We start from the raw sequence: 27,037 nt of genomic DNA on the forward strand, positions 1-27,037 counted from the left end.
GTGTGGTCCCTTTACCTGGCTGGTCAAGACTGGTGACAGTGCTGAACTAGATAGACCTTAGGTCTTTGATTTATTTTGTTGCTGTTGTGTAGTTTGCATAATCTTTCCTAATGATGTAAGGAAATGCATTATTTGTTGAGTAAGAACAAAGGGCAGTGTAGTCCCATACTGTCTCCAGGGTGGCTGGCCAGATTCTAGGGCAAAATTTACAAACAGGTCCTGATGGAGATAACTGTTGCCCCTTAGTCCACATACTTCAGATATATCTGTATCTGATATATCTGTATCCATATATATCTGTATCTGAAGAAGTGTGCATATATCTGTATCTGAAGAAGTGTGCATGCACACGAAAGCTCATACCAAGAACTAACTTAGTTGGTCTTTAAGGTGCTACTGGAAGGATTTTTTTTATTTTGTTTCAATCCTAACTCGTTAGTTTTGCCACAAGTTTCCCTTAATAGTGAACAGAGTTCTCTTAATCCTTTTCCAGTGGGACAGCTCTTCTGTGGAGCACAGCTCTGCAGCGACATGGATTTAAAGGACTGAATCTAGTCAAAATCATTACTTGAGAACATTTCAGGTACTAAATGGTAAACCAGCCTCCTTGTTACAAGTTGAAGCTAATTTGTCAAAGCTGACCTCTTTAACAAGATACTAGTTTATTGGATCCAGTTGTCCTATGGAGAGACTTTCCAAATTACCACTGTTAAGTATTTCAGATAGTGGCTGGGTTAAATCAGCCCATAATTTGATAGCTGCAATAGATTCTCCTCTGAATTTTTGCTAACGCAAGGAGAAAAGAGCTTTAGATTGGGTGAGGCAATGTATTTTGGTTTAGATTTCCATGAACATGTAATCTCCGGCCCTGTAAGGGTTAAAAAAGGCGCCTTGGAAATCATGTTCATTCCAGAATAGCGAGTTTCCGGCCTTCGCTGCGGCTTATATCGCGAGATTCTGTGGCGCATCAATGCGTCAGATCGGCAACCACCCCGCGAGAGGGCGGAGTGTGTCCATATGCTCTCTGCGCAGCCTCGGATTTCCAAAACTACATTTCCCGTGGGCGCTCATGGGCCGTCGGCGGGCGACTGGAATGAGGCAGGATGGCGGGTCGCGCGGTTTGGTGACGCCAAGCTGTCCGGGCGGGTGTCCTCTGGTTGGTCGGGAGGAAAGGAAGGAGGGGGAGAATCTCGGGCGGGCTAGACGGTGACGGTGTTGGTGGAGGGGGGGGGGGAGAGAAAGGGTAGGAAAGGGAGGGGGAAGTGGAGCGGCTAGGGTCGGCCTCGGCGCGCGCGCGCGCGCTAGCCAGGGAGCGAGAGAGGGAGTCAGGCATCCTGTGAGGGCGCGAGGCAGGCCGCGCGGCGCGGGGCATCGCCATAGAGACAGTGACAGCACAGAACGGGATTGGGGCCAGGGGTGGGGGCCAAGAGGAGCGTGAGGGAGGGAAAGAAGCGTGAGGGGGGAGAGAAAGCGCGCGCGCGCGGGGGCGCGCACAGGGGGTGGCCGGGCTAGGCCGGGCCTCTCTGTTTGCGCCGTGCGTGCGTGCGTGCGGGTTGCGGGTGGGTGGGAGGGAGGGAGGCCGGCAAGGCTCGGGAGAGGTCCCAATATGGATTCGGGGGAAAGCGGCGGAGCTCCGGGAGAAGGAGGAGGAGGAGGTGGTGGAAGCGGCGGCGGCGGCGGCGGCTACGAAAGCGGCGGCGGGAAGATCCGGACGCGGCGATACCACCTGGCAGCGGCCTCCTCGAAGCCTTACCCGAGAAACAAGCAGGTGAGGGAGGCCGAGCGGGGGAGCATGTGGTGAGCGAGACCGGCGGCTGGACGCATAATATATCTGTATGGAGGAAGCGGCGCCGCCAGCCCCGGAATTGGCCGGCGAGGCTCCGGCTCTGCCCTCCCGGGCCCCCTGGGAGCCGCCGTTGTCGGCCTGAGAAATGGCCAGGCCATATTCTGGGTGGGTGAACTACCTGGTACCTCGAGGAGGAAGAGAAAGCATTTTCTGCCCCCCCCCTTCTTCTGAGGGGGAGAGAAGGGGAACTGTGTGGGGTCTATGTGGGGGAGGGGAGCGTTGATTTCCGAGGGCGATCCCAGCGATATGAATGACTCAAGTGCAGGTGGGGATGTTTAGAGGGGTGGGATTCCCCTTCTCCGGTTTTGAGGCGCGCGCTTGGGTTCCATGAGATTTCTCCCCTTCCTGGATTTCTGTTACGGCGGGAAGAAAAGGAAGGAAGGAAGGGGAGGGCAGGCAAAGGGGAAAACGTGCCTCCTGCGAATCAAGGCGCCGATTCGCTGTTGTGTGATGTCTCAAGCGGTTTTAGCGGGATCCCTTGCTTTAAAGGTAACGCCGAAAAGGGGTAGGGTTTTAACCATTGCACAAATCGCGCATCCCCTTAACAGGCTTTAGGCTGCAGCCTTAGCCCCCACTTAACCTGGAAGTAAACCCCATTGAATTCAGTAGCAGTTATTTCTGGGTAGAAATGGTGAGGATTGGAATACTTAATGAGTCTGCACAGTGTCCACTGAGATTTCCAAACCTGTCTTTTGACTTAGTTGGTAGTACTTTTTTAAAGCAAATCTGGTTATGTTAGTGCTTTTATGAAAATGCATGCAAAATATGAATTGATTATTCAGGTGCTATTTGAATGCTAGCACAGGGATCAAATCAGCCTTTAATATATTTTAGAAAGAACTTGAGTGTTAGTCATTTATGAGTGACACCTGAATTTGTTTTGTTTAACAATTTATAAATGACAGCTTTTAAAAATTGCTGCTCATCCAGACATGTAAGATTTTGAATATTGGGTATTCAGTGAAGTTTATTCAGAGCAGACCTACTGAAATTTAGAAACTTAATTTAGCCATTAATGTCAGTGGGCCAGCTCCAAGTTGAATTAAAATGGGATAAAACTCACTGTGTTCTAAATTTTTATTTTAATAAATTTAAAATATGTGAAAATGGTTGTAGCATGGATTTTTTTCCATGATGGGACAAAGGTGAGATACTAATGAAACAAATAGGTGAAGCAGAATATGCTGATTTCAGTGTTATTTTTAGGTCACAACCAAAGACAATATAGCTGTTGTGAGAAATGCCTGAAGTTGTAGGTAAAATGTGAAAGAATATAAAATATGATCAAAAGCAATTCATGCTGTGTTCAGAAACACTGCTTTTGAAGCTAACTAGAAATATAAATAAAATTACACTGTGAAAAGCGGCTTCCTTTATTGTATTTGAAAAGCATCAAACATTTGCAATGGGAGGTTATTATTGGTCAGATTAGCATAGCTGTTGGGTTACAGCTACTAGTGTGAGCAGAAAGTAGGACAAACACCTATACCTTTTAATTATTGTGTAGAAGAAGTGATTTCAGATAATTGAAGCTAGTTATGTAGGGGTGAGAAACCATGACTACCAAAATTCCATCTTCTAACTAATTATTAAAGATCACTGTTGTCATTTGCATGATCTCACCCTGGTATCTGTACTTTTGACATATTTAGTCGTTAGAATGTAATGGTTTATATATTTATAGCAAGGAGTTGTATTGACTAAGTTCTACTCTGGAGTATACCTATTTGAAATTATCCTATGCTAACCATGCCCATTAATTTCAGTGAGTCTGCTCTGGGTATTACTGAAGTTGGATACAGTCCATACAATTTACCACCATTACACTATTTGGATTAAATGGGTGAGCAGTTATGGGCATGATCTTTGTCATCTTCTCTTTGCCTGTACATAAAGCCCAACAGTGTTGCTATTTCTCCATACATCTTTTGTAATTGTTTCAGTTGTTCTATTTTATAATAAGGTTCAGCTTTGGAAATGAAGTTTTAAAACTCCCCACTTATATAGGGAATAGATTTCTTGAGATTCCTGCCTCTGTGGTGGTGAAGACCAATTCAGCAGTTCATTTGTCTTCAACACAGTTCTGTTCTGCCCTAATATTTATGCAACTGTCATCTAAAGCCAATTAGTTAGTTTTGGCCTTTGTTAATGGAATGTATAAATCTTGGAAGCCTAAATCCTCATAAACCTTGTTTTAAGATTAAATTTAGTATCTTTAATCCTGTAGGGAATTTTACAAATTATGTTTGTGAGAGGATTTTAATAGTGCTGTATTTCTGAACACACAAAAAAGCAATACACAAAGATTTGTGTGTGTGTAAACCCTATTAATTTTCTGGATTTCCACTTTGTAAACCCAATGAAATGTAAGTGAATTGACAACCAGTAGGAATTTCCTTGCTTGCTTTTTTCTGGACTTTTCTCTTGCAAATCTTTACAATATACAAGCAGATTCTACCGGTTTTAATGAAACATTTTGCTTTGCTTTAAGCACATTCTTGCATGTTTGCCAGCAAAGTGGTCCAATAAAAATTATCCTAATGTAAGCTGCTGCTTTTTATGGAACCACCACCAAAGCATCATTTCAGGGTAACGTATAGAGGCTATATATTATTCAAGTTGAGAAACCGCTTGGAGTAAGTTCTTTCTGATCAGTAGTAGATTGAGATATCTTTGTACCTTGAGCACAATCTCATTCAGTACTTTGATTTTGATATTCTTTTGGAGCAGATATTAGCCTGACCAATTTAAAGCATGTAATAATAACAATAATTTGTTATTTATACCCTGCCCATCTGACTGGGTTTCCCCAGCCACTCTGGGCGACTCTCAGCAGAATATTAAAAACATGATAAAACATTAAACATTAAAAAGTTCCCTAAACAGGGCTGCCTTTGGATGTGGGTTGGATCCAGATTAACAGCAATCCAACACCCAAAACACATTCTGCTGAGCTGTTAGGAGGGTTGGATTGCGTGAAGGTGTTTTTTCTGCTCAGCTCTATTCTTCTGTCAGGTCTGACCTTCCTCTTTTGCCTGCTGAATGTGCAGATTAGGAAGGAGAGCAATAGGTGTTCGATATAAGCACACTGAATTTGGATCCCATTGAAATATATGGGACAAGTTAATCTTGACTAACTTGTCCCTTATATTTCAGTGAGATTCAGGTTCAACAAATTTATTCTGGTTCTAATCATGTATTTATAACATTGTTGCTGTTTGTAGCTGATTATATATTAAAATTCTATCAGCTGGATATTAGGGCTGAGTGATGTCTGGTTCTTAATATCATGATATATTGCCAGATAAACATTGCAATATACAGATATATCACAATGTCTGAAATAAGGATGGAACTATGTAGAGGCGAATGGGGTAATGTCCTGGCAACTGCTACTACTTAGGGGTCTAAATCGGATACATTTTTTACTTATCTTTATCGTTATAACTGTTATTTTAAAGTACAGAGCAACAGGGGCTGCAGGATTCATAAGAAAAGCGATGACTGGCCACACTCATGATCCCTTCCAACTCTACAATTCTATGATTCTTTATCCACATCACAATTTATTTTTTTTACATAGCACATCACAATTCACAATATATCACCATGTTGTATACAGTTGTATCTTAGTTGTCTCGGACGTTTTGGCTCCCAAACGCCGCAAACCAGAAGTGATTGTTGCGGTTTGCAAACATTCTTTTGGAACCCGAACATCTGAGAGGGCTTCCGCAGCTTCTGATTGCAGCCAATCAGAAGCCGTGATTTGGTTTCTGAACATTTTGGAAGTCAGAAGGACTTCTGGAACGGATTCCATTTGACTTCCAAGGTACGGTAATATTATGAAACTGTTACCATAATGTGGACTTCAGACTGATTTTGGACGATGTATTGATACATCTCCCAGCCCTATTAGATATGGGTATTTGACAGAAATCTGCTAATTGGACACTCCTGTGGGCAGAAGGTGATTTTCAGCAGTTCTTCCCCATCAACTGCCTGTGTACCTGCTTGATGGGAGACACCTAGAACAATGTAAGAGGTGGCATGGCAGACTGCAGTGAGAAGTAGGGATGTTGTCACAAAACATCCTTCCTGTGGGAGCATGTGCTGAATTGTGTATTCCCATTCACAGATGGAAGAAGCCCTTCTGTTCAACTAAATACATTTTAAGTGATGTCAGAGGTGTAGAGGTAACTTTTTCTACTTAGACTTCTCAAAACTGTTCTATTAACAAAATCATCTCTTTATTGTTGGAATTGTATAGAATTTCACTAATGCAAAAACATGTAGAGCCACAAGACAAATGGGAAATCTACATCTGCCTACTGTCCATTTTCCATCCACAGTATTCAAGGCTCTCAGTACTATTATGCACTATTTTATATTGCCTTACATAAGAAAGGAAATCCCTTATAATTTGTATATGGTCTGTTCGGTATGTGCAATTTCATATACAGTCGTACCTTGGATCTTGAACGATTTGCAAGACAAATGTTTTGGGTCCCGAACACCGCAAACTTGGAAGTGATTGTTCCGGTTTGCAAATGTTCTTTGGAACCAGAACATCCGTCGCTGGATTCAGAGACACATGGTGGAGCTTGCACCAGTTTTTCCAGCCTGTTGCATTCAGCCATACTGCACAATCCATCTGTTCTTTCCTGGAGGCCTTGCTGCTAAGATTAGTGAGAACAAATTGAGATTAAATTGAGAAAGTATATCAAAAATAGTTTCTAACTCCCCCCCCCCTTTGGTCTCTTAAAAGAGAAGGGTACAGAGAGACCTGTTATGGTACAGAAGGAGCTATGGAAATTGGAGAAGAAAGAAGTGCAGGCAGTCATACCTGAGGGATGTGGAAAAGGGGATAGCAGAGAGATGGCGGTGTGGAGACCTATGGAGTGTAGGAAAAATGATTAGCAGAGGCATGGGCAGGACATATGGAAGGACATATGGAATGGGAAAACAAAAGAAGATGCAAGATAGAGGTTCAAAGAAGATATTGCTATGTGGTGAAGGTACAAAAAGGGGTAGCATGAAGGTGTAAAGAGGTCTGTAAAGAGTAGAGAATGAATAGTAAGCAACAAAAATTGAGCTGTAGAGATACCTTTGCGTAGGGAAAGAGAAAAAGAATGGGTATCTGAGATGTGTACAGAGAAGAAGAAGCCATCCATTGGTCTACAGTAGAGGAAGAGAAGGTAACTAGGGTCACCATTGGCTCTGCTGAAGGAATGAGGCCTGCTTTCCATCTCCCCACTGAAGCTGCCTGCAAGAATGGCTGTTACCAGGTAGCAGCTGAGGGAGAGGAAGATTTAAAGTTGCTTGTGTATTTGTTTTTTAAGATGTTTCTTGATACCATGCATATGTCTGAAGTGTATGCCTAAGCAGAGTGGAGAAGCCTAGGAAGTACTGAGTGTCGCTCATATAATAACTTCTGATATGGCAAAGGTGTGCCTAAAGTTGTTCTAAGAAGGCCACACAAAAAACTGCAAAAAAATTATTCTGGTTGTGTTTAAGCTTTGGTTTAAGGGTGTATGCTTGAATGGATTTAGATTTAATCCTAATCATTTTTGTGAGCAAATCCCCTTGAATTATTTGAGCAAACATGTTTAGGCCAAATTGTCAGAGTAGCATTCTTTTGGAAACATTTTGTTTGCTCTTTCTGCTATGCTCTCGATTTCTGAAAGTTGTGTCAGTGCTTTATGTTAAACTCTGAATCATTTCAAAGACGTTGCATTGATTCTGAAAAACTTGGAATATGCCACAGTGAATGCGCATTTTAAAGGTAGTATGTCATAAGGGCTACATTGCCACAGCATAATTTGTTCAGGCCCCTGTGGACTCTGCTTCATTTGATTTCAAAAGAAGTTTGAATGGTGATAGTCATATGCTAGATACCCCAGTCAGCAGTAGGGGACATTTTGAATGGCTACTGCTTATAGAAAGGGTGGGGAACCTCTCCCTATGTCAAAGGCTTCACCCACTCATGGGAAATATATCTGTGATGCACACCGGGCATTGACATAGCCAGAACTGGTGGTGAGCAGGGCTGATACCAAAAAGGGCCAGGGCCAGAATTAACAGTAGGTCACCTGTTTTCTTTCTACCACCCCTCTCTCTGGCACTGTCTCTCTCTCACACACCTCTTCCCCCATCCCCATTACTTCCCCGCTGAAAAGCCCTTTGTCCTGCAATGAAACATAAGTTAGAGAAAAGTCCCAGTCATGTAAATAGTACCTTTTTTGTTGGCTTGATTGCTGGAAGGAGGGACAGCTGTGGGCCAGATCCCAAGGTGCCAAAAGCCATACGAACATTCTTGAAGAACTGTAATAGTTCCTATGTTTTGCAACTCTCTTCCATTGCATATCAGACAGGTGCCTTTTCTATTGCCTTTTTGGCATCTGCTAAAGATGTCCCTCTTTGAACAAACCCCTAAAATCTGTATCCAGGTTGGTACCTGTTTTGGATTGGAACTGGTCTTTTGTATTTGCTGTCATTTTAAACTCTTTCATATTTCTAATAATTTTTTTAAAAAACCAATGTGCAGTTGTTTTAAGTTTTTATTTATATACTGTTTTATATATATTGTTGTAAATTGCTTCAGGATGCCTCAAAGGAATTGACTCATAAATGAAATAATAGAAATAGGACTATTGTTTATTTACTAGAAAATAAATACTAGTCTATTTAACAACACTTAGGAGCATTCTTAAATATAATAGTTTTGATTCAAGTATTTGTGTTTAAAATGCTTTTAATGTTATGCTTTCATGGTGGGAGAATCCTCCTGCAGGTCACTTTGGTGTCAAAATATTATGTGGTGAGATGACAATATGTGTTAGTACCGCTGATGCTGTCAGTGATCTAGATAAAACTTACCCCCAAGAAGGATTCAGACTTTGAATCCCAGGGTTGTAGTCATTGGTAGTTCAGTTTGGAGTAGATCCATTGAAATTAATGGTCCTGACCAACTTAATTCTATTAATTTCAGTGCGTCTACTCTGAGTCTGGTGGAGTTTGATACAACATCTAAACATGGCAGTTAGCATGAAAATGTAATCTTACTGATATTATCAAAAATGTGTACTAAATTATAATGTGTGCCACACTCAAGCATTATTTATTTATCTATGGTTTGCTTCGCATGATACATCCCAAACTAAATAACAATAAAAATATCAACAATAAAAACAAGCAACAACAACTTCAGATCCAATTTGGATGTGGAACGTTTTAATAATGTTCTATTATACTTAGTAATAAGCTCTTTTCTGAAACAGATAACCTTGCATTCTGTATATTTGAGAATTTATCTTTTGGAAGTATCTGCGGTGTGTTAGTTTCCCCGAAGAAAAACAAGAGTGGAAATTTTTGTCTGGATCTTGCAAATATTTCTGCACCAAAATAGCATGCTCTCATATCAGTTTTTCTACAGTGGTTGGCCTGTAAATTGTAGGTGTATGAGGAGTCGACTAATAACTCTTAGTGACCATAACAAATTACACATCCCAGGATCCTTTGGGAGAAACCATGATTCTTAAAGTGTTTTAAATGTATGATATGGATCTGATCATTGATGAAAGAATAGTTGGCCCCCATTGTGCAATGTTACCCTAAAAATGAGACCCTCCTGTTTTGGGCAGTGATTATTACTGGTAGCTATCTTTAACCCTAGTTTCTGTTAACTGAGTCCCCCTTATTCTGTACTCATCATAGATAGTATATAGGCATTTCTGCTATCATTTTTTAAAAAAATAAAACTCAAAATTGATAACCAAAATTGAGTTAGATACTGATGCATGGGGAGTGATCCTGCTTAGCACTGGGCTCTCCTATGCACCCAGGCCCAGCACAAAGCAATACCACCGCTCTCCCTTCACATTGCCTGATGTGAAGGGAGAATGATCCTGTTTTAGCGTTAAATCCTCACTTTGTGCAGTGCTTCATAGGCTCCCAGGAACCAGTTGGTTGTCTGGTTCTTTGGAAGCTGCACAAAGCAGAGATTGAACAAGTCCTAACCTTCCAGTCAAGTACCAACCACAATGCCCTCAAGGGCCAAACGAGGAAGCCTGGTAGGGCAAGATTGGCACGTGAGCCAGGCATTCCCCACCTCTGCTATATGCAACAAAGGGAGGTTGTTCTCACAAAGTACCATCTCAATAGGATAACAATTATTAGAAGAGCTAATAGTTACATGTCAGTTATTGATCCAATGGACTACATTTTTTTAAAAGTCTGTCCCCTAAGAATGTGTCTAAAGATATAGTGGATCTGAACTAAAACATTCTCAATTTGACCTTCTGATGATGATGGTTTTTAAAGCCATGCTTGCCTTGAAGAGGAGTCACTATTCTTTACTACTCAGTAATGAGATGGCTTGAGGCTTAGAACACTACTGCTTGCTTTCCTCTCTGTGATCATGACCTTGAATACATTTTAGTTGTCCCTTTCTGAAGTTTAAATGAATTTATTACTCACGAACACATTAACAGCAGGTTGTTCTGAAATGAATATTGTAATCCATTACTAGCCTGGAAGTGTAGTAAAAGCTGCCTTATATAGGAGGTAAAAACAGAGATTGTAATTTTAAAAGTATCTGTAATAGGTTAGCCCTGATAAAAAGCATAGCTTTATCTGTCTTAATTTTTAAGCTTTTAAAATTCGTAACACTCTGACTATATGTAGTTTAGATGGTCAAAAATCATTATTGTTGCACATAATTTTATAATTTATCTGTAACTTGTGTCAATCTCAAATTTGTCTTTAAACATAGGTGTTCTAATTTGCTGTTTTCCACACTTTGCTAACCAATTGGTGACTAACTTGGCACTCTTAACATAAAGGGTCAAGTAACTGAAAAAGGTGTATTCCATTTAGGCCTAATGCATTTAAATATGGAAAATAGAAATCAGGATTTACCATAAAACTAGCCCAGTCAGAAGGCCACAAACTGCAGTACTTGATTGAGGTTCAGACTCATAACAGTAAAAAACAAAAGTATTATAAAGAATACACTGTTCTCCAGTGATACTGATCAGGCTTAATGCCTCTGACAAAGCCAAGTGGTAGAAATGTGAAGAACCTGAACAACTGTGACCTACATTGGAATTGCAAAGTTGCCAATAAACTATGGGCAGAAGTCAGACAGTGAATCATCTTTACTCACAGACTTATTTGTGAGTTACCTTTTGGTCTTTTAATGATTGGGCAAATGATAAATTACAAATTTTAATAGATTCCTGTTCAGCCTGAAGGCTCCCAGAAGGGCTTACACACTTTAAAAACAAACAAACCCCAATACAACACAACTGCTAAAAGTTAGTACAGTGGTGCCTCGCAAGACGAAATTAATCCGTTCCGTGAGGCTCTTCGTATAGCGGTTTTTTCGTCTTGCGAAGCAAGCCCATTGACAGTTTAGCAGATTAGCGCTATTAGCGGTTTAGCGGCTTTTAGCGATCAGCTGTTAAGCGGCTTATCAGCGGATCAGCTGATAAGCGGCTTAGCGGCTTAGGAAAAAGGGGGGGGGGGACCCGCAGGAACTCGCAAGACATTTTTGTCTTGCGAAGCAAGCCCATAGGGAAATTCATTTTGCGAAGCGCCTCCAAAACGGAAAACCCTTTCGTCTACGGGTTTTCCGTCTTGCGAGGCGTTCGTCTTGCGGGGCACCACTGTAGAACAGAAACATCATAAAAATTGAGTTACACTGACACACATGTCTTAATTCTGTCAGTTGGATTGTGGACATGTGCTCTACAGGGAGCTGTTTTTAAAAACTCTTCAGAAACTTCTGCTTTTCCAGAATGCAGCAACTAAAAGTTTGACCAGAGCCAGTTTTTGGAGGAATGCATGTGATAGCCCCCTTGCCTTTTGCAACAATTCACTGACTTCAGGCCCATTTCAAAGTGTTGACTAGCTTTTTAAGTCCTCTACAGTTAATACTTAAAGAACTGTATCCTCTCATATGAGCCTGCCCACTCATTGTTTGAAGTTACAAGTGTTAGCATCCACACTTTACTATTACATCTGTGATATTTTATATGTAATGATTCAGATATGCCATAACACATGTGTTCTGATAATTTGAAGTTCTTACTCCTAGATGGTGCCAACATCTGCTATGGAGCCTATCCATTTGTGGGGGTGTCAGTTTGTGTGGAGCAATATACTTCGGGTTTCAAGTCTGTTGTGTTATATAATTATTCCTTCACTGAAGGTAGAACAGAAATTGTTTGCAATTACCTTGTTTCCTTTGGCTCAGTGGTTTTTAATCCTTGGATTATTGCTGAATGTATGCTACTCTTAATATCCCGACTATTTACATTGAATTAGATTGGATTGCGGGGGGGGGGGGGGTATGCCTTTTAAGTAAAATTTCTGTGCTTCAAAAGTGTATGTTAAAGGTAATTGTGTTCATTTCAGGAAACAAACTAAAAGTCAAATGTGTGGATTATTTTCTCAAAGTGAAAGAGATGACTCCATAGGTTGAACAATCTTGCAGTTCTGAATAATTTTGGGGAGCGAAATCTTGCTTTTGTTTTCCCTGTATGTCTTGACATCACTTAGGAGCTGGGTTCTCTTGTTCACTTCAAAAGGATTCATTAGCAAGGGTCTACAACAGGGGTCAGCAACCTTATTCAGTCGTGGGCCAGTCCACCGTCCCTCAGACCATGTGGTGGGCTGGACTATTTTTTTTTTGGGGGGGGGAAATGAACGAATTCCTGTGCCCCACAAAGAACCCAGAAATGCATTTGAAATAAAAACACACATTCTATTCATGTAAAAACACCAGGCAGGCTTCACAAATAACTCAGAGATGCATTTCAAATAAAAAAACACACTGATTCTCAGACCGTCCGCGGGCCGGATTGAGAAGGTGATTGGGCCGTATCCGGCCCACGGGCCTTAGGTTGCCTACCCCTGCTCTACAAATTGAGCCTGGCCTTGGGACCAACCGAAAACATGTAGTTTCCAGGGCCTTGCTCCTCCCCTAAAGTGTAGAAATATAATTTCTGACCTCATGGCATGCCTTTGAGACTAAACTTTTATTTTGGCACTGTGTTACTGATGCACTCAAAGCACCTTGGCGGCAGGGCATCAAAATGAACAAATCGAAAAGGGGTTGTCCCTTTCATTGCACTGTGTTTTGAACACTCTGGGAAAGATGCCTGTTGCCTGTTCCACCACCAAGCTTGGGTGGAAGATGGGGATTGGTCATGTGCATCATAGAGTAGCAGAACTGAGGTGACGGCTGCACATTGGGGATGTTTCTGTGCTAGATGACTACACTGAGGAATCATGGGTTAAAGCGTAAATGGTAGAATGCAAGCACCTGTTTGGAACATGAATATAATTGGAACAGAAGTTATAACAGATTTGCTATTTCAGGCAGCTTCATAGCATTGTAAACAACTACCAACAGCCTGTTGGTAGGTTCTAGTAATAACTTTGTCAACTGGGCCTTTGTTATTCTAGATATAATTTAAAAACATTATTTCTTTCTTAAAAACAGGGGATTGTAAATATCGTTAAGGAATCTGTGAAGAGTATTGTTCCAGCTTGGCTTCAGAGATATTTCAGGCAAAGCGAAGAGGAATCCCCAAGTGAACAAAGGAGCTTAGAGGAGAATGTAAACTATCATCCTGCCTTTGAAGATGATGATGCTGACAATACCCTTGAGATTGATGGACGAATTACTCCCGAGCCAACAAGAATTACTTTAGATGGTAGGCTAAATATCTTCTCCAACCTCACAGCTAGTGTCTAACAATTTGTTCTAGAGATCTATTTACAAATATCAAAACATTTTAATGGTTTTCTTAACTGCAAACTGAGGGATGCTATTTTATATACGTCAAATATTCTGTTAAAAGAGAGTAATTATAGACCCCTTGATATTCTGGTGCAGGGGTAGGGAACCTCAACCTACTGGCCAACCTTAGCTTGCCAAGGGTTCAAATTTTCTTCCAAAAGGCCATTTTTAAAACCACACCCATCTCCTAATCTGATGGGCAGATGACGTCAGCAGATTAGCAGGAGACTGGTTTTAGTTTTGCAAGTTCCTGTTCCCTGTGAGGAACAACACATGCATGGTCGATCTTTGCAGAAAGCAGGATATAATTCTGTCCCCATCAGCTGATGAGCAGGTATTTCAGTCCTGCCAGGTTAAATCCAACTCTGTAATTACTCATCCTCCACAGGCCATCTTTGACAGGTGGTTGAGACCTGATGTCAATATAAGATCAGAAATAATGGCATTCCCAAGGGTATAAGGAAAGTTTTCTTGTACGCAACCGCGGCCGCGAGGGTGCTTATTGCGACATACTGGAAAAAGGACAAACTCCCTACAAGAGCTGAACGGTTACTCAAATTGACAGAATATGCGGAATTACCATCTCTTTCGGAAAGAATCAGAGACAAGCCCAGACAGGAGTTCATTGTAGAATGGAATAATTTCAATAATTATTTGAAAAGCAGCTGTAACTTAAGCAAGGTTACATCCTTTGAATTATTTCTGTAAATAGTACGTATGAAGGAAAACAATATCGAAATAGAAAAGAGAATTTTCACAATACAATAATGATAAACTAAAGCAAGATGCTTAATATAAAGGAAAATACGGAGAGGATGGGAAGTCATAGGTTCGCGTAGAAAATACATGGTTGAAATTGTATGTATCTTTTGTGAACATTGTTATCTTTATTGGACTGATTGAAATAAAGATGACTACGTGTTGTATATATATGGAAAACGAATAATAAAGCATTTTTAAAAGTTTTTTTAAAAGATCATAAATAATGGGAGAAATAAAAGTCTTCTTCACCCTCCCCTGCCAAAAATCTTGCCCACCCTACTCTGGTGTGTGTTACTTCAGCATTATTGTGAAATGTTGGACACAATGTTTCGGCCGACACCATTTTACCTACTAGCATTACCATGCACTGTTTTTTGAGACCAACATTCTAAGCATTGCACTAGTACTCAATTATAATTCTGGGGTTTTAAAACATTTTTTAGTATACCTAGTATGGCAAGAGTATACCTAGTATGGCAAGAGATGAACAAACACGATTCAGTGCAATATATATGATCCTGCTGTGTGATAAGGAGATGTGTATCTCTGATTGCTTTACCACTCCACACTCCCCCCAAAAAGTTGATGTAAATGTTCCGTAACTTCTGCACAGTAGGGTCTTGGCATCCAAACCTGAGCTGAGAGATTTTTAAGTGCTATTCTTTCATGTTCTCATCCATTCTCCTAGTCTGAAATGTTGCTGTGGAATAAAAATTTAATCGCCAACAATTAAGTGATAAGCTTACCATTGATCACTACTAATATATATTTTTTTCCAAATGGAACCAAAGCTTTGAACTGGTAACCCTTTGCATTGGATGGGTAGCCTCTTTTTTATATTATTATAATTTTATTTATTTATTTGAATTTATATACCACCCTTTATCAAAAGATTCCAGGGTGTTTAAAAACACATTGCAGAACATCAATAATAAAAATCTCATTAAAAACATTGACAGATAGCCTAATATCCTACCATTAGGATTATTGGAAAGAGAAAATGTTAGTCATGCAGTTCCCTTTCCCAGAGATAGGTGAGTAATGCAGTTTATATTCTAGAGAGCTGATACAATTGAACTTGTAGCAAAATATTTTTATAATTATTTACACATGGATAGACAAACAATTGTTTTGTGGCTTTCAAATTACTCAGGGTGGTATTCCTTGCATTTTAGATTTAACTTGTCATGTTAAAATATTCTGTTGTTATTATTAGGAATCTATTTAAACACTAGAGTATAGATTGGCATACCCAGGATCATCTTTTGTTTTGTTTTTAACATCGCAACTAATATTTCACTGTCAGTGCTATCATTTATATTGTGTTGTAGTAATGTAGTACTTGGAAGAAATGTAGTAGCTATTCTCAGATGGATAGATGAAACCATACATGTATGTGGCACAGGTTAAATTTAGCTTATCGTCTATTTTTTACACTTGAAGCTTAGCAATAGAACTAGTGTTGACAGTAAATAGCTTTTGACTGTTCCATATGCATACCTGCAACTTAAGATAATTCTGATTGTGCTGCTTTGTTCCTCTTTAGAGCCCTCGACAAGTAGATCTGGTTTAAGCTTCACAGATATTTTAACAAGACCCTCTCTCCACCGGAGTCATCTTAATTTCAACATCTTGGATTCCCCACCTCCACTTTGTCAACCCTCCACATCATCTGCATTTCCAATTAGTAATTCTGGACTTTCACTTGGGAAAGAAATGAAAGATTCTACCTCTCAGCATGATGATGACAACATCTCAACTACAAGTGGCTTTTCTTCAAGGGCGTCTGATAAAGGTAACAAAGTTCACCAGAATCATTAGGATCTTTTTGTATGATTATTCCATAACGTGACTAGGTTTTGTTATACTGACATCACTTTAGAAGAGATGGTGCACAAATGGCAGATATTAACTGTGCATTTTAAGACTCTTATGTTATTAATGCAATGTTATTTTGGGGGAGTGGGGAGAGGCAGCAGAGTATGAGGAAAGGAAGTTATCCCATGGTCCTTTGATGCAGAGAGCCAAATAGGTGTGTTAATATATCTCTGCTATTTTTCACCCAAAGGACCCCCAAAGCAGCTTGCAAACAACATGAAACACAATTAAGAATAGGAACAGATGAGAGCAGCAACTAATAAAACATAGCAGTATATTTTTAAAAGAACACAGTAACAACAGGAGTCAGCCATCACAAGCTAGTCTTAGAAAAATAAATTAGGCACTTTTAAAAGCCCATTGGGACGGTGTCCACCATTAAGGGCCAGTGTTGTTGTTGTTGTTGCCAAGGGGTGTGTGGAAAACCTACTAGATCAGAACTGTTAAGACCTATGTATCATGAATTCCCACTTGGTAAATTATATATGTTTTCCTTTTGGGAAAGGAAGAGGGGAGAAAACCCTTCCTCCTTTCACTCCATTCCTCACTTCTTTCCCTCTATCCCTCCCTTCTTTCCATGAGCTAGATAAAGAAAAGTAGTGTATTTTCTTTCAAATAATTTCTGGACTGCATTCAAGTGATGCTGCAAAATGGGAAATGTAGGGGGACAAAATTTTAATATTGTGGTTATCGTAGTATTAATGATCACTATTTTATAATATAAAAAAGGCATTGATGCAGTTGTCTACACATGTTGTCTTTTTAGATATAACAGTTTCAAAAGTTGCTTCAGTACCACCTCTTTGGTCCTCTGAGAGTGAAAGACTTGTCTCCCTTTCTCAGCATTCAGCCACCAGCTCTAAAAAGCCTGGCTTTAATCTGTCTGCTTTTGGAGCACTTTCCCCTGTAAGTACTGTGCAACGTTTGCTTTAACTATGTTACTTGTGTATCCATTTTGCTAATTAGATATCAATATGTGTTTGCAGTCACTTGGTAATGCATCAGCTTTTAAGACAAGCCAGCTTGGGAATTCTCCATTTTATCCTGGAAAAACCATGTATGGTGGTGCAGCTGCAGCAGCAAGGCAGTCTAAAGCACGGATTACTCCTTATCAGGTAACAGAAATGCTGGTGATCTATGGAGGATGTGAAAGAAGAAGCTACTTATATTAATAATTCTGATAGAGCTTTTCACTTTGTACTTTCCATAGTATATGCATACAAGTATTTCATTGTTTTGGTAACAATAACTTTAGTGATGCAGCTCTACAAATGAATCTCATTTGTACAATACAAATGAATCTCAGCCTGTTCTGGTTCATATGTAACGTTAAATTATGGCTACTTAAAAAACAGAAATGAGTGCTGTCTCCTTGTGGCCGTGCTGGGGGAGAGGAGTGGGGAACTGTCAAGCCAGAAACTCTGTGTTGTCACCACCCACCTTTCCACTGGCAGAAATTCACTCTTTAGAGGGTACACCTGGTGGGCAGGGCAATCTGCTTGCCAGTTCAACTTACCACCAGCCTCACTGCAGGTCACTCTTGTGGGCAGCTCTGTGTACTGTAAAAGAGAAAAGGCGGGAATCCCATTTTGGAAGGGATCATGGCTTAAAATAACTATTCAGTTTCTAAACAAGTCATTGTTAAACCATGGTCTTCGAAGCTGCCTTGTGTACCTAAGCCACTTGTTTTCATCATATGTGAAATGATTTTGCGCAATGAAACATAAACTTTAGCAACGACCTTTCTTGTAGCCAAGCAGGAGGAGAAGAGGGAAGGATGGAGTTTGTGAGCCTGAAACTTTGCTCATTCTAGCCCATGCACATAATCTTAAACTGGGTTTAGTGCAGGCTTCCTCAGCCTTGGCCCTCCAGATGTTTTTGGTCTACAACTCCCATGATCCCTAGCTAGCAGGACCAGTGGTCAGGGATGATGGGAATTGTAGTCTCAAAAACATCTGGAGAGCTGAGGTTGAGGAAGCCTGGTTTAGTGTTACATGTGAACCAGAGCAGTGGTAAAATGTGGCTTAGCATGACTTGCAAATGTCCAAACAGGTTATTTGCTGAATTTGGATGTGACAATAAGGCATTGCAAGAATGTATCATGGTGAAACTTGAGTTTGCAGTGTGTGAGGGCATAACAACTATAATTTAAGTTGTAAACTTTTTGTGGGCAAGAACCTGTCATCTGTTCCCTCTGAAACACCTGAAGTCCATGTTCACTGATAATGTATATATGATGGATATTAATATGTATGAGGCCTACAGAAAATACTCTCATTAGGCTACCTGGGCCACGTTGAGTATATTTGAGTCCTTTCTCTCCAAATCCCTTCTAGACCTTTGGAGATCAATATGATAACTGACTGTAATAGTGTGTAGACCCAAAGCTTCAAATCACACAATGTAACATCCATAATCTTGTTTTTTAAGACACCAGTAAGAAGGCAGATGAAAGCCAAGCAAGTGAATGCACAATCTTACGGAGTGACAAGTTCTACTGCACGGCGCATCCTGCAGTCTCTGGAGAAGATGTCAAGCCCAATAGCGGTAAATTTCTCTTTGAAAAGTTATTTATTCAGTACATAACATGAAGCTTTCTAATCCTGTATTGCATTAGGCAAACTCTTGCTTTGAATACATATAGTTTAACTTACTTCAGTGTTGTTGTTTTTCCAACAGGATGCTAAAAGAATCCCATCTTCTTCATTTTCATCTGTAAGTTAGTTTTCAAACTTTTTTAATGCACGGAGTTGTTGTTGTTTTAATCACGCTTGTTAATTTGGGTGTTTTGTTTTCCAGCCTGCGGAAAGAAGTATGCAGAATATCACTGACTTCCATTCACCAAGGAAAAGGGTAAGTTAACTTCCATGTCTTAGTTGCTTCTAAGTGGTGTAGAACTGTTTTATATTTTATGTTTGATATGCAGCAGACATGAAATTGCCTATAGATAGCTGCTGGTATTTGCCTACTTGTGTTTTAAAAAAATCCATTTACTTGGTTTTGAAATTTGGAACCTAGAGCAAATGTTAGTGGAATGCTAAATTAAGCTTTTATAAAACCAGTGTTGTAGTCAATGAATAAATTCATAACTTGCACTACATCTGTATCTTCTGTCTTTAATATACCTATCAGATCTGTTTGTGTCATCCAGACTAAAATGTGCAACAAGGAGAAAACAAGAGGCTTATGTTTACATGCTAGAGGTGCCCTATGTAAGGTTAAAGTTAGCGGAATAAGGCAAAACTTCCACATGGTTTGCTAGATCTTCTGTCCTCAATGAGAGTTGTTGAAGATATCATTGTGGGGGAAATACCATTTTGGAGGCCCTACTCTAAGTGTAACAGACTTTAGGAAATGGTATCTCTTTGTGAGTAGTGGGTAGAACCTAATGAAGTCAGTTTTTAAAAAATCATTTATTTGCAGGATTGGCCAGGTATAAGCAAGCACTCTTTCAGCTTAAATTTGCAGGTTGTTGACTCACACTTGTGCAGAAACATGGAACACTAGCTAACACTAGCTAACACTAGCTAACACTAGCTAACAGGCAAACTAGAGATGTCAGAAAGAAAACTCTGTACCCAGCTGTCATTAAGTGAAAAAAAGAGGAATTGTCTATTCATACTGTAGTAAATGGTTGGCAGCAGTAATTCTTGGCCAAGAAAGGTTTGCTGGTGATTTGCCACCGAAGCGAGTGGGCTGTCAACAGTCCACTTAATTTCTTGAGTAAAACCGTTACAGATGTCTGTACAGTTGGTATTCTAAAGACCTGGGTCTTCAATCTGGAACTTATCTGCATTAATCAGATAATTATAACTTATTTTTAATGCCTTGAATTGTTCAAACAGTGATACAGAGTTTTTATGGTGAACATCATTTGGAAGTTGCACATTACTTTCAGGGCCTACTTCTATCAAAATAGCCTTTAAAATTCAAAATTTTTGTCACTATTTCTGAACAAATAATTAGATGCAAACCAGTTTTATTGTAGAGGGCAGGGGGAGAGATCATTACTACTTGTAAAGATAAGCAAAAAATTTGGACTCATTTTGCTATTTTCTGAATACAACACTACAATGTTGGATTAATACTAGATAGTAGTCATTTGTGTAGTTCAGTGGTTCTCAAACCTTTTTTCACTGGGCCACACTTCCAGAATAAAAATTTTCTCAAGCCATACTGATGTTTGTTTATATATATATATATATATATATATATATATATATATATGAAATACACAACAAGGATTGTCTTCAGTATCACTTTATGCTCTTGCTCTCATCTTGAAAAGAAATCTATCCATATTATGCAAAGTAGAAAAATACATTTTGATACTATCCTATACTACACTGAAATGTTTTAAGTGTTTCTTTGATTGTCCTTGAATCTTCCCTCCACACTTGCCATCCTCTTCTGCCCCACCAGTATGGTGTGCCACACCCTTTAAGAACCACAGGCTTGGTTTATAAATATAATGGTGATGGGATGTGCTAGAAAAATCACAAAAGGGTCCTGGATTTTCCTTCCCCCTGACGGTTGGGGGGACCTTGCAAAATAGTGTTGGAAAGGCTGCTGACATTAGCAGAAGGGAAAGTGGCACTGGAGGGAATTTCCCCCTTCCATTAGTAGAACAGCTGGTCCAAGGCACTTCAGTCTATGAAAAGGGACCTTTGCATCCAGCCTGGTGTCTGCATACAACACCCTTTCACACCTGCACACTCCCATTAGGCTCTATTTCATGTGGAAAGTCCATAGAATTACAAAAGTTGACCATGATGATGTTAGTTTGTCAGCACCTGATATCAGATTCCCCTATAGACCTAACCTAATTGGTGCACATGACCCACTCCTTGCACCAATCAAAATGTGCAGAAGAGATATTAGTAGAATGCCAGGATTTTAAAAACCTTCTTAAAATGTTGTCTAAAACCAGTACATCTGAAAGCAGAGTGTTGGACTTGTGATGACATCCATCTCCTGTAGAAAAGGAACTTACTTACCTTTGAAAAGATAGTTCCGCCCACTCACTCCCAACAGACAGGGCTATGCAAATCAGATGTTTAACTGCCATCCTGTGTAGAAGAGAGCTTTCTCCAGTCAGACACAGCAAGCAGGGAATAACTCCAGAGATTCTTGAACGCTCCTGGATAATATAATGGTACCTCGGGTTACATACACTTCCGGTTACAGACTCCGCTAACCCAGAAATAGTACCTCGGGTTAAGAACTTTGTTTCAGGATGAGATCAGAAATTGTGCAGCGGCAGCGGGAGGCCCCATTAGCTAAAGCGGTGCTTCAGGTTAAGAATGGACCTCCAGAACGAATTAAGTATGTAACCGGAGGTAATACTGTAAAGGGACAGCAGCCATTGACAACAAAGACGCAAGATCAAACATGGGTATCCTCTTGCCGAATTAGGACTGACTGAGACCCTTACAGCAGGGTTTTTCAAAAGTAGGTCCCCAGCTGTTTCAAAAGTAGGTCCCTTCATCCCCAGTGGGGACCCAAGTTTGAGAAACCCTGCCTTACAGCCTGAGACTACCCCCACAACTCCCTCTAGCAGTAAGAAACACTTATCCAGGGTGGGGAGGAAACCCTTCATGCAGATTAGGAACTTAGCACAGGAAGTGTAGTATTCTCTTTCCCTACAGTAAAAATACATTCACTGTATTAAAAGCTGTATCCCTTCCACGGTGGGAGACCTGAGACACTATCTGCTCCCAGGCACAGAAGTAGACACTTTGTAAAACATGAATTCAGGTATTGATCCATTTCACCAGTATGGCTTTGAAGACTTCCTTTCCCACAGTTTTAGGGCGAAAGGGATACACAAAGGCAGGGCTTTACTTAGTAAAAATAAAATAAAAATAGAGGCGCTGGTACTCGTGTATTGATAACAGTGCCATGAGTGTCAGCATAACATAGCTGACATTACAGCAAAAAAGAAAAGGTGCCGACACTTTACTAGTGAGTACTGTCACAAAAAAGCCATGCATGTAGCTTATCTCTGCAAAAGGAAATTCTGGATCTCTTTTAATTTCCTTGCCAGACATCTCAGTTCAGGTCTGACAGTTAACCTCTTGATGGCAAGGTTTGTGGAAATTTCCTAGCAGCTCCCCAACTAAATGGGAACATTTCATGAGTCTTAGGTAACCATAAATTGTTTTTAAATAAAATTGGTAATAAGGGATGCATTTGTATTTGTTCAAGACCATTGAAACATGTGCATAACCACCTTTCATGTACAGACATGGGGGTGTACATACATACATAGCATTGCCCAGCTTTATTCAAATTGGTTTTGATTAACTCAACACTGTTTCATTTAAAGGCTGAATCCCATTATCCTCCAGTCCAGAAGCTTGTGACTCCGAAGACCGTTCCACTGTCAATGAGTCGTTCACAATATTTTAAACCATCTCTATCATCTGCTACTGAATCAGGCAAGATTCGACAGAGAATAGAGATGAACCATAAGGTATGTATGACTGTACACCATCTTTAACTACAAGCTCCCTCTTCCCCAATACCATCACACCCTGATCTGATTGGGCAACCCAGTGGCTGCTTTACAGTTTAAACGCTCACACACTTCCTTATTCAAAACAAAATAAAAAAATTCCTTCCAGTAGCACCTTAAAGACCAACTAAGTTAGTTCTTGGTATGAGCTTTCGTGTGCATGCACACTTCGTGTGCATGCACAGGTATCTGAAGAAGTGTGCATGCACACGAAAGCTCATACCAAGAACTAACTTAGTTGGTCTTTAAGGTGTTACTGGAAGGAATTTTTTTATTTTGTTTTGACTATGGCAGACCAACACGGCTACCTATCTGTAACACTTCCTTATGACAGTATTAGTCTGATAACTAGGATTCCAGTGGATCCCTTTAAAAGTTGTAGCCGGATAAAAAGTTAATAATTGATTTCACAATTAATCTAGTTCAACATGGGGGGTGGGACGGGACATTTTATTGGTATCTCATTCCAAACACACAGTCTAACACAGAAGCTTCTAGGGCACAATGTTATCTTGAAATTCCTCATTGGGCTATCAGAAAGCCCTAGAGGAGAAAGTGGGAGAGATGAATAGGTGAAATACTATGCTCAATACTAAATAATCACAGTAGTCCAAAGAACCCCAGTAGCCTATTATTATTATTATTATACTTTACTTTACTTACAAACTAGAATCCAGTGTTGCAGCTTTGCACTATACAAGAAGACTTCTGCATCACGATAAACTCAACTTGCAGAATTAATGGAGCAGAATTAACCTCCAGGATAAAATTTACACCTGGGGTTGAACAGTGCATAGTAATAGGGTTTGGTTTGGGGGGTATACACAGAAATGTTCAGAATTATTTTATGGAAACTGAAAATGTATAAGCCAGTGCTCTTTAAGTGATAGAACTACAAAAAATGAAATTTATGATGCAGAGAAAATGCAGGGTTATTTTGAGAACTTGCTGATGACAGAAAAGGCTTAGGTATTTTGCAGCTTTACCTTTCCATTTATTTCAATACGGTAGATTGGACTCCTGATGGGATTAGGGTTAAATTTTTTTTATTATTATTAAAAAAATGAAAAGGAGGGAGGGAAGAAGAAACCTAGAACAAAAGACCCCATAATTGTTGAGAAGTTCATGGAGTATGACATGAGTAAGATTTACTAATGAGGTTGTACAAATATTTCAAGTTGCAAAAACCACACTAGCTTGTTTTTAAGTTGGCAGAAGTTTTTGAAAAGGAAATTCTTTTCACATTTTCTGCATTTTGTATCTCAGAATGTATCAGAGAAATTAAGTTCATTCTACTATATTCAATCATAGGTACTTAATTTTCCTGTTGAAAATAAATGAACTCGCTTATTTTCTGAGGGTTGTATCTAATGGCAGCTTTGCACTAGTGGAAGCTCTTCTGCTTGTGAAAAGCAGGGGAACCTGCCAGCCCGCCCCCTTACCAATTGCAGCCCATTTCACCATTACCCATGCAATTCTGGAGGGTCTCCCAACCCCGACCAGAAATTTGGGGAAAACAGGGCTGCACTGGGTAGGAGGGAATTGGTGAAAATCAAGTGTCCTACCTTGCCGAAGTGCTTCCACTACTGCAGAGCCGCTATTGGATCTAGCCCTATCTCTATGATCCTGCAGAATGTTATGTGGAGTAGGTAATTGCTGTAGACAGGCATTGTCACATGAACCTTGCTCACAAGAAATACAGCTTGTGGTGGAAGAGATTTATTTGGATAACTTCAGGCAGCAGGGGGCAGTAAAGGAGTACTTCTGCAAAAAGCCATATAAAGCTTAAGTGTACATGAGAAAGGCATTTGCGTAAACAAGGATCAGTGGCTTCCTGTTACATGCTCCAACGTTTAGTCTCTTTTTTTTTTAGGAATAGCGAATCAGAAAAAAAAGAATTAAAACCTAAAGTATTTTTTTATCCTTTTTTATCCTTTTTATCCTTTATCCAGGGAGTACAAGAGAAAAATCTGGCAGCAGAGCAGAAGATAGAATCACCAGAAAGGTATGTGATGTATATCCTAAATCTAAAAGACATATTATAATTGCTCTTATGGGTTTTTCATCAGTACCCTGTTCATTTGTCCCTTATGCAAAGGAGACAATTAAATAATAGGCATAATAACAGAGATATGTTTATGTAAAAAGTTTCCAGAGGGGTAGCTGTGTTAGTTTTGTGTTGCGAAAACAGTAAAGAGTCTTGTGGCACCTTGAAGACTAGTCAGTGCTAGTATGGCATGGATTAGAATCCGCTTCATTCGCAATACAGTTCTTCAAGTTTATATACACACTAGGGCATGGATTTGAAGGCTGTGAGGTCAGAGGAAATGGAAATGCAAGAAGTGCAGTCAGTGTTTCAAGTGCCGCAATACTCTTCTCTGTTTTTACTTAGGAAACAGAAGTTCACATTTAACGCTGTGCCAAACCATGGGTTAATGTGAATGTGCTAGCTGCTGATATCGCATCTGCTTTCTTCCTCCCTGGTCCTTTAAGCTCAGCTCAGCAAGTCAGCTGTAATCCCCCCCCCCCCCCAGTTTTTTGCTTTCGTTTTCCCCGATTGCTAACTTTTGCCATTTTGGGCAGCGTCGCTTATCCCCTCCCCCCAGTATATATTGATATATCACTATTATCAGTTTGCATATGCATCCTTTGTTGCTGCTTTGTTTGTAGGACCCCGCAAAGCTACATAACATATATTTGATTCTCTGTCAGCAGCGTCACAAACCCCAGGTTCAGTTCCTCTGCAACCAATGGGCTTCCTCCTTCAGTAGGAGTTGGTGGCGGCAAAATGAGAAGGGAAAGAGGTGTCCACTATGTATCAAAACCTGCGCAAGAGGAGGTAAGAATATTTGTTCAACTACACTGTGTGTGTGTGTGTGTGTGTGTGTGAGAGAGAGAGAGAGAGAGAGAGAGAAAACAATGTGTATGCATGAATGAAATTGAAGTACTCCTTTATGGAGTAGTATGAAGCTTCAAAGCTGTTTATTCACAGCCTGATTGAATGGACAAACTTAGTATTGTAGTCATTGGATGGAATCCAACCTAGGGCAAATGTTCAGCAGCCCAAGGATTTTTCTATGTCCAATGGCACACCTTCCTCCTGGGCACCCCTAAAGCTATTCCACGACTTCTCCGAACCTTCTGGAGCAGATTTGTGGAGGATGAGGAGGGGTGAAAGTCCTATTGCACAAGTGGGAATTCTTGCGCTGACAGGACTCTCTAGTAGAATACTGTCCATTAGATTTAGACAGCTTTCCAAGCCTATGCTCTGCTTTGTAGCAGAATATAGGATTTATATGCAGGGTTCATACTCCAATTTAGGAGTGGAAGAGGAGGGGAAAGTATTCTAATGATAGCTCTGCAAGGTGGCTGGGTGTGGCTGTGTATAGCACTAATCAGCACCAAGTCACAGCAGCAGAAAGTTATAGCTCACTAGGTTTTTATAAATAATAATAATTATATTCCACCCATCTGGCCGGGTTTCCCATGTTTTGAGACATAGGTACAATTCATGGTATATTGCTTTAGCTATTACTGAGGAAGGCTCTGTTTCTGCGGCAGGTATAGGAGGGCACATGAGCTATAAAACAGTCAAATCTTGTATCACCCCAAATTTCATTTATTGTGGTGCTTTTATTTAACCTGTTTGTACTTTTGGTGTGGGGGTTGTTGTTTTTTAATTCTTTAGGATTTCATTGATAAGGTCAACAACAGTTTCATTACTTGTTGGGTTGCTTTCATTTTTTCCTGCCGAAATAGGCTGAGTCGAACTAAAATGTAGGTTTCAGTGGAACTTGGAAAATAATTGCATCATTGTTCCATTCTAGGAAATTGATATGCCAGTGCTACCAGAAATATCTTTGCCCATCAGTACGTCATCTTTGCCAAACTTCAGCTTTGGCCTGCTTGCTAGCGGTACTACTGTCTCATCTATGCCTGTCAGTTCTGCACAATCAGTGGCTAAAAAGGTAATTTGTGCCTGAATCAAGGTTTTGCTTGCATACTCTACCGTAGATTCACCCAAACCCTTTGTCTATTCACCTGACTTTAATTTTCAGCCATGTGCTATTTGAGAATACTTTAAAGGACAGCCCCACCCTTCACTGGCCCTTTCTTTGCCCACCCTGAGTGTGTCTGTCTGTCTGGAATGTATCCTTGAACTGTGAGAATGCTGCTTGCCTGGATGGAGAGAGGGTGCCTCTGACTTCTGCATGGCTAGGATGTAAGA

The 27,037-nt window shown here is 40.2% G+C and overlaps 1 protein-coding gene and 1 long non-coding RNA gene across 9 annotated transcripts in view; one reads left to right on the forward strand and one right to left on the reverse strand.

The window, feature by feature from the left end:
- The first annotated feature begins 1,581 nt into the window (after nucleotides 1-1,581).
- NUP153 (nucleoporin 153) overlaps nucleotides 1,582-27,037 on the forward strand; it is a 42,704-nt gene continuing 17,248 nt past the window's right edge. For 2 of the 4 annotated variants that reach the window (XM_079983258.1, XM_079983259.1), the window contains exons 1-12: nucleotides 1,583-1,768; nucleotides 13,353-13,566; nucleotides 15,961-16,209; nucleotides 17,059-17,198; nucleotides 17,279-17,407; nucleotides 18,723-18,839; nucleotides 18,972-19,007; nucleotides 19,092-19,145; nucleotides 22,621-22,767; nucleotides 24,762-24,814; nucleotides 25,522-25,648; nucleotides 26,637-26,777. In XM_079983258.1, the coding sequence (XP_079839384.1) occupies nucleotides 1,607-1,768; nucleotides 13,353-13,566; nucleotides 15,961-16,209; nucleotides 17,059-17,198; nucleotides 17,279-17,407; nucleotides 18,723-18,839; nucleotides 18,972-19,007; nucleotides 19,092-19,145; nucleotides 22,621-22,767; nucleotides 24,762-24,814; nucleotides 25,522-25,648; nucleotides 26,637-26,777 (1,569 nt within the window). In that variant the 5' untranslated portion in view covers nucleotides 1,583-1,606. Of the gene's footprint in view, nucleotides 1,769-13,352; nucleotides 13,567-15,960; nucleotides 16,210-17,058; nucleotides 17,199-17,278; nucleotides 17,408-18,722; nucleotides 18,840-18,971; nucleotides 19,008-19,091; nucleotides 19,146-22,620; nucleotides 22,768-24,761; nucleotides 24,815-25,521; nucleotides 25,649-26,636; nucleotides 26,778-27,037 lie in introns of all 4 variants that reach the window. The other 2 variants (XM_079983261.1, XM_079983260.1) reach the window with 2 other exon arrangements.
- Nucleotides 14,917-21,283, reverse strand: LOC307219817. Of its 5 annotated transcripts, none has more exons than XR_013840574.1 (4): nucleotides 21,197-21,283; nucleotides 18,947-19,092; nucleotides 17,809-17,851; nucleotides 14,917-15,114 (listed from the first exon to the last, which is right to left on the reverse strand). It is a non-coding gene; the product is annotated as an uncharacterized lncRNA (long non-coding RNA). The 5 variants fall into 5 exon arrangements; XR_013840575.1 differs by having other exon boundaries at nucleotides 17,733-17,851; XR_013840576.1 differs by lacking the exon at nucleotides 14,917-15,114 and adding an exon at nucleotides 17,289-17,427.

This window comes from Podarcis cretensis, assembly GCF_951804945.1.
Source record: "Podarcis cretensis genome assembly, chromosome: 7".
Taxonomy (NCBI): Eukaryota; Metazoa; Chordata; class Lepidosauria; order Squamata; family Lacertidae; genus Podarcis; species Podarcis cretensis.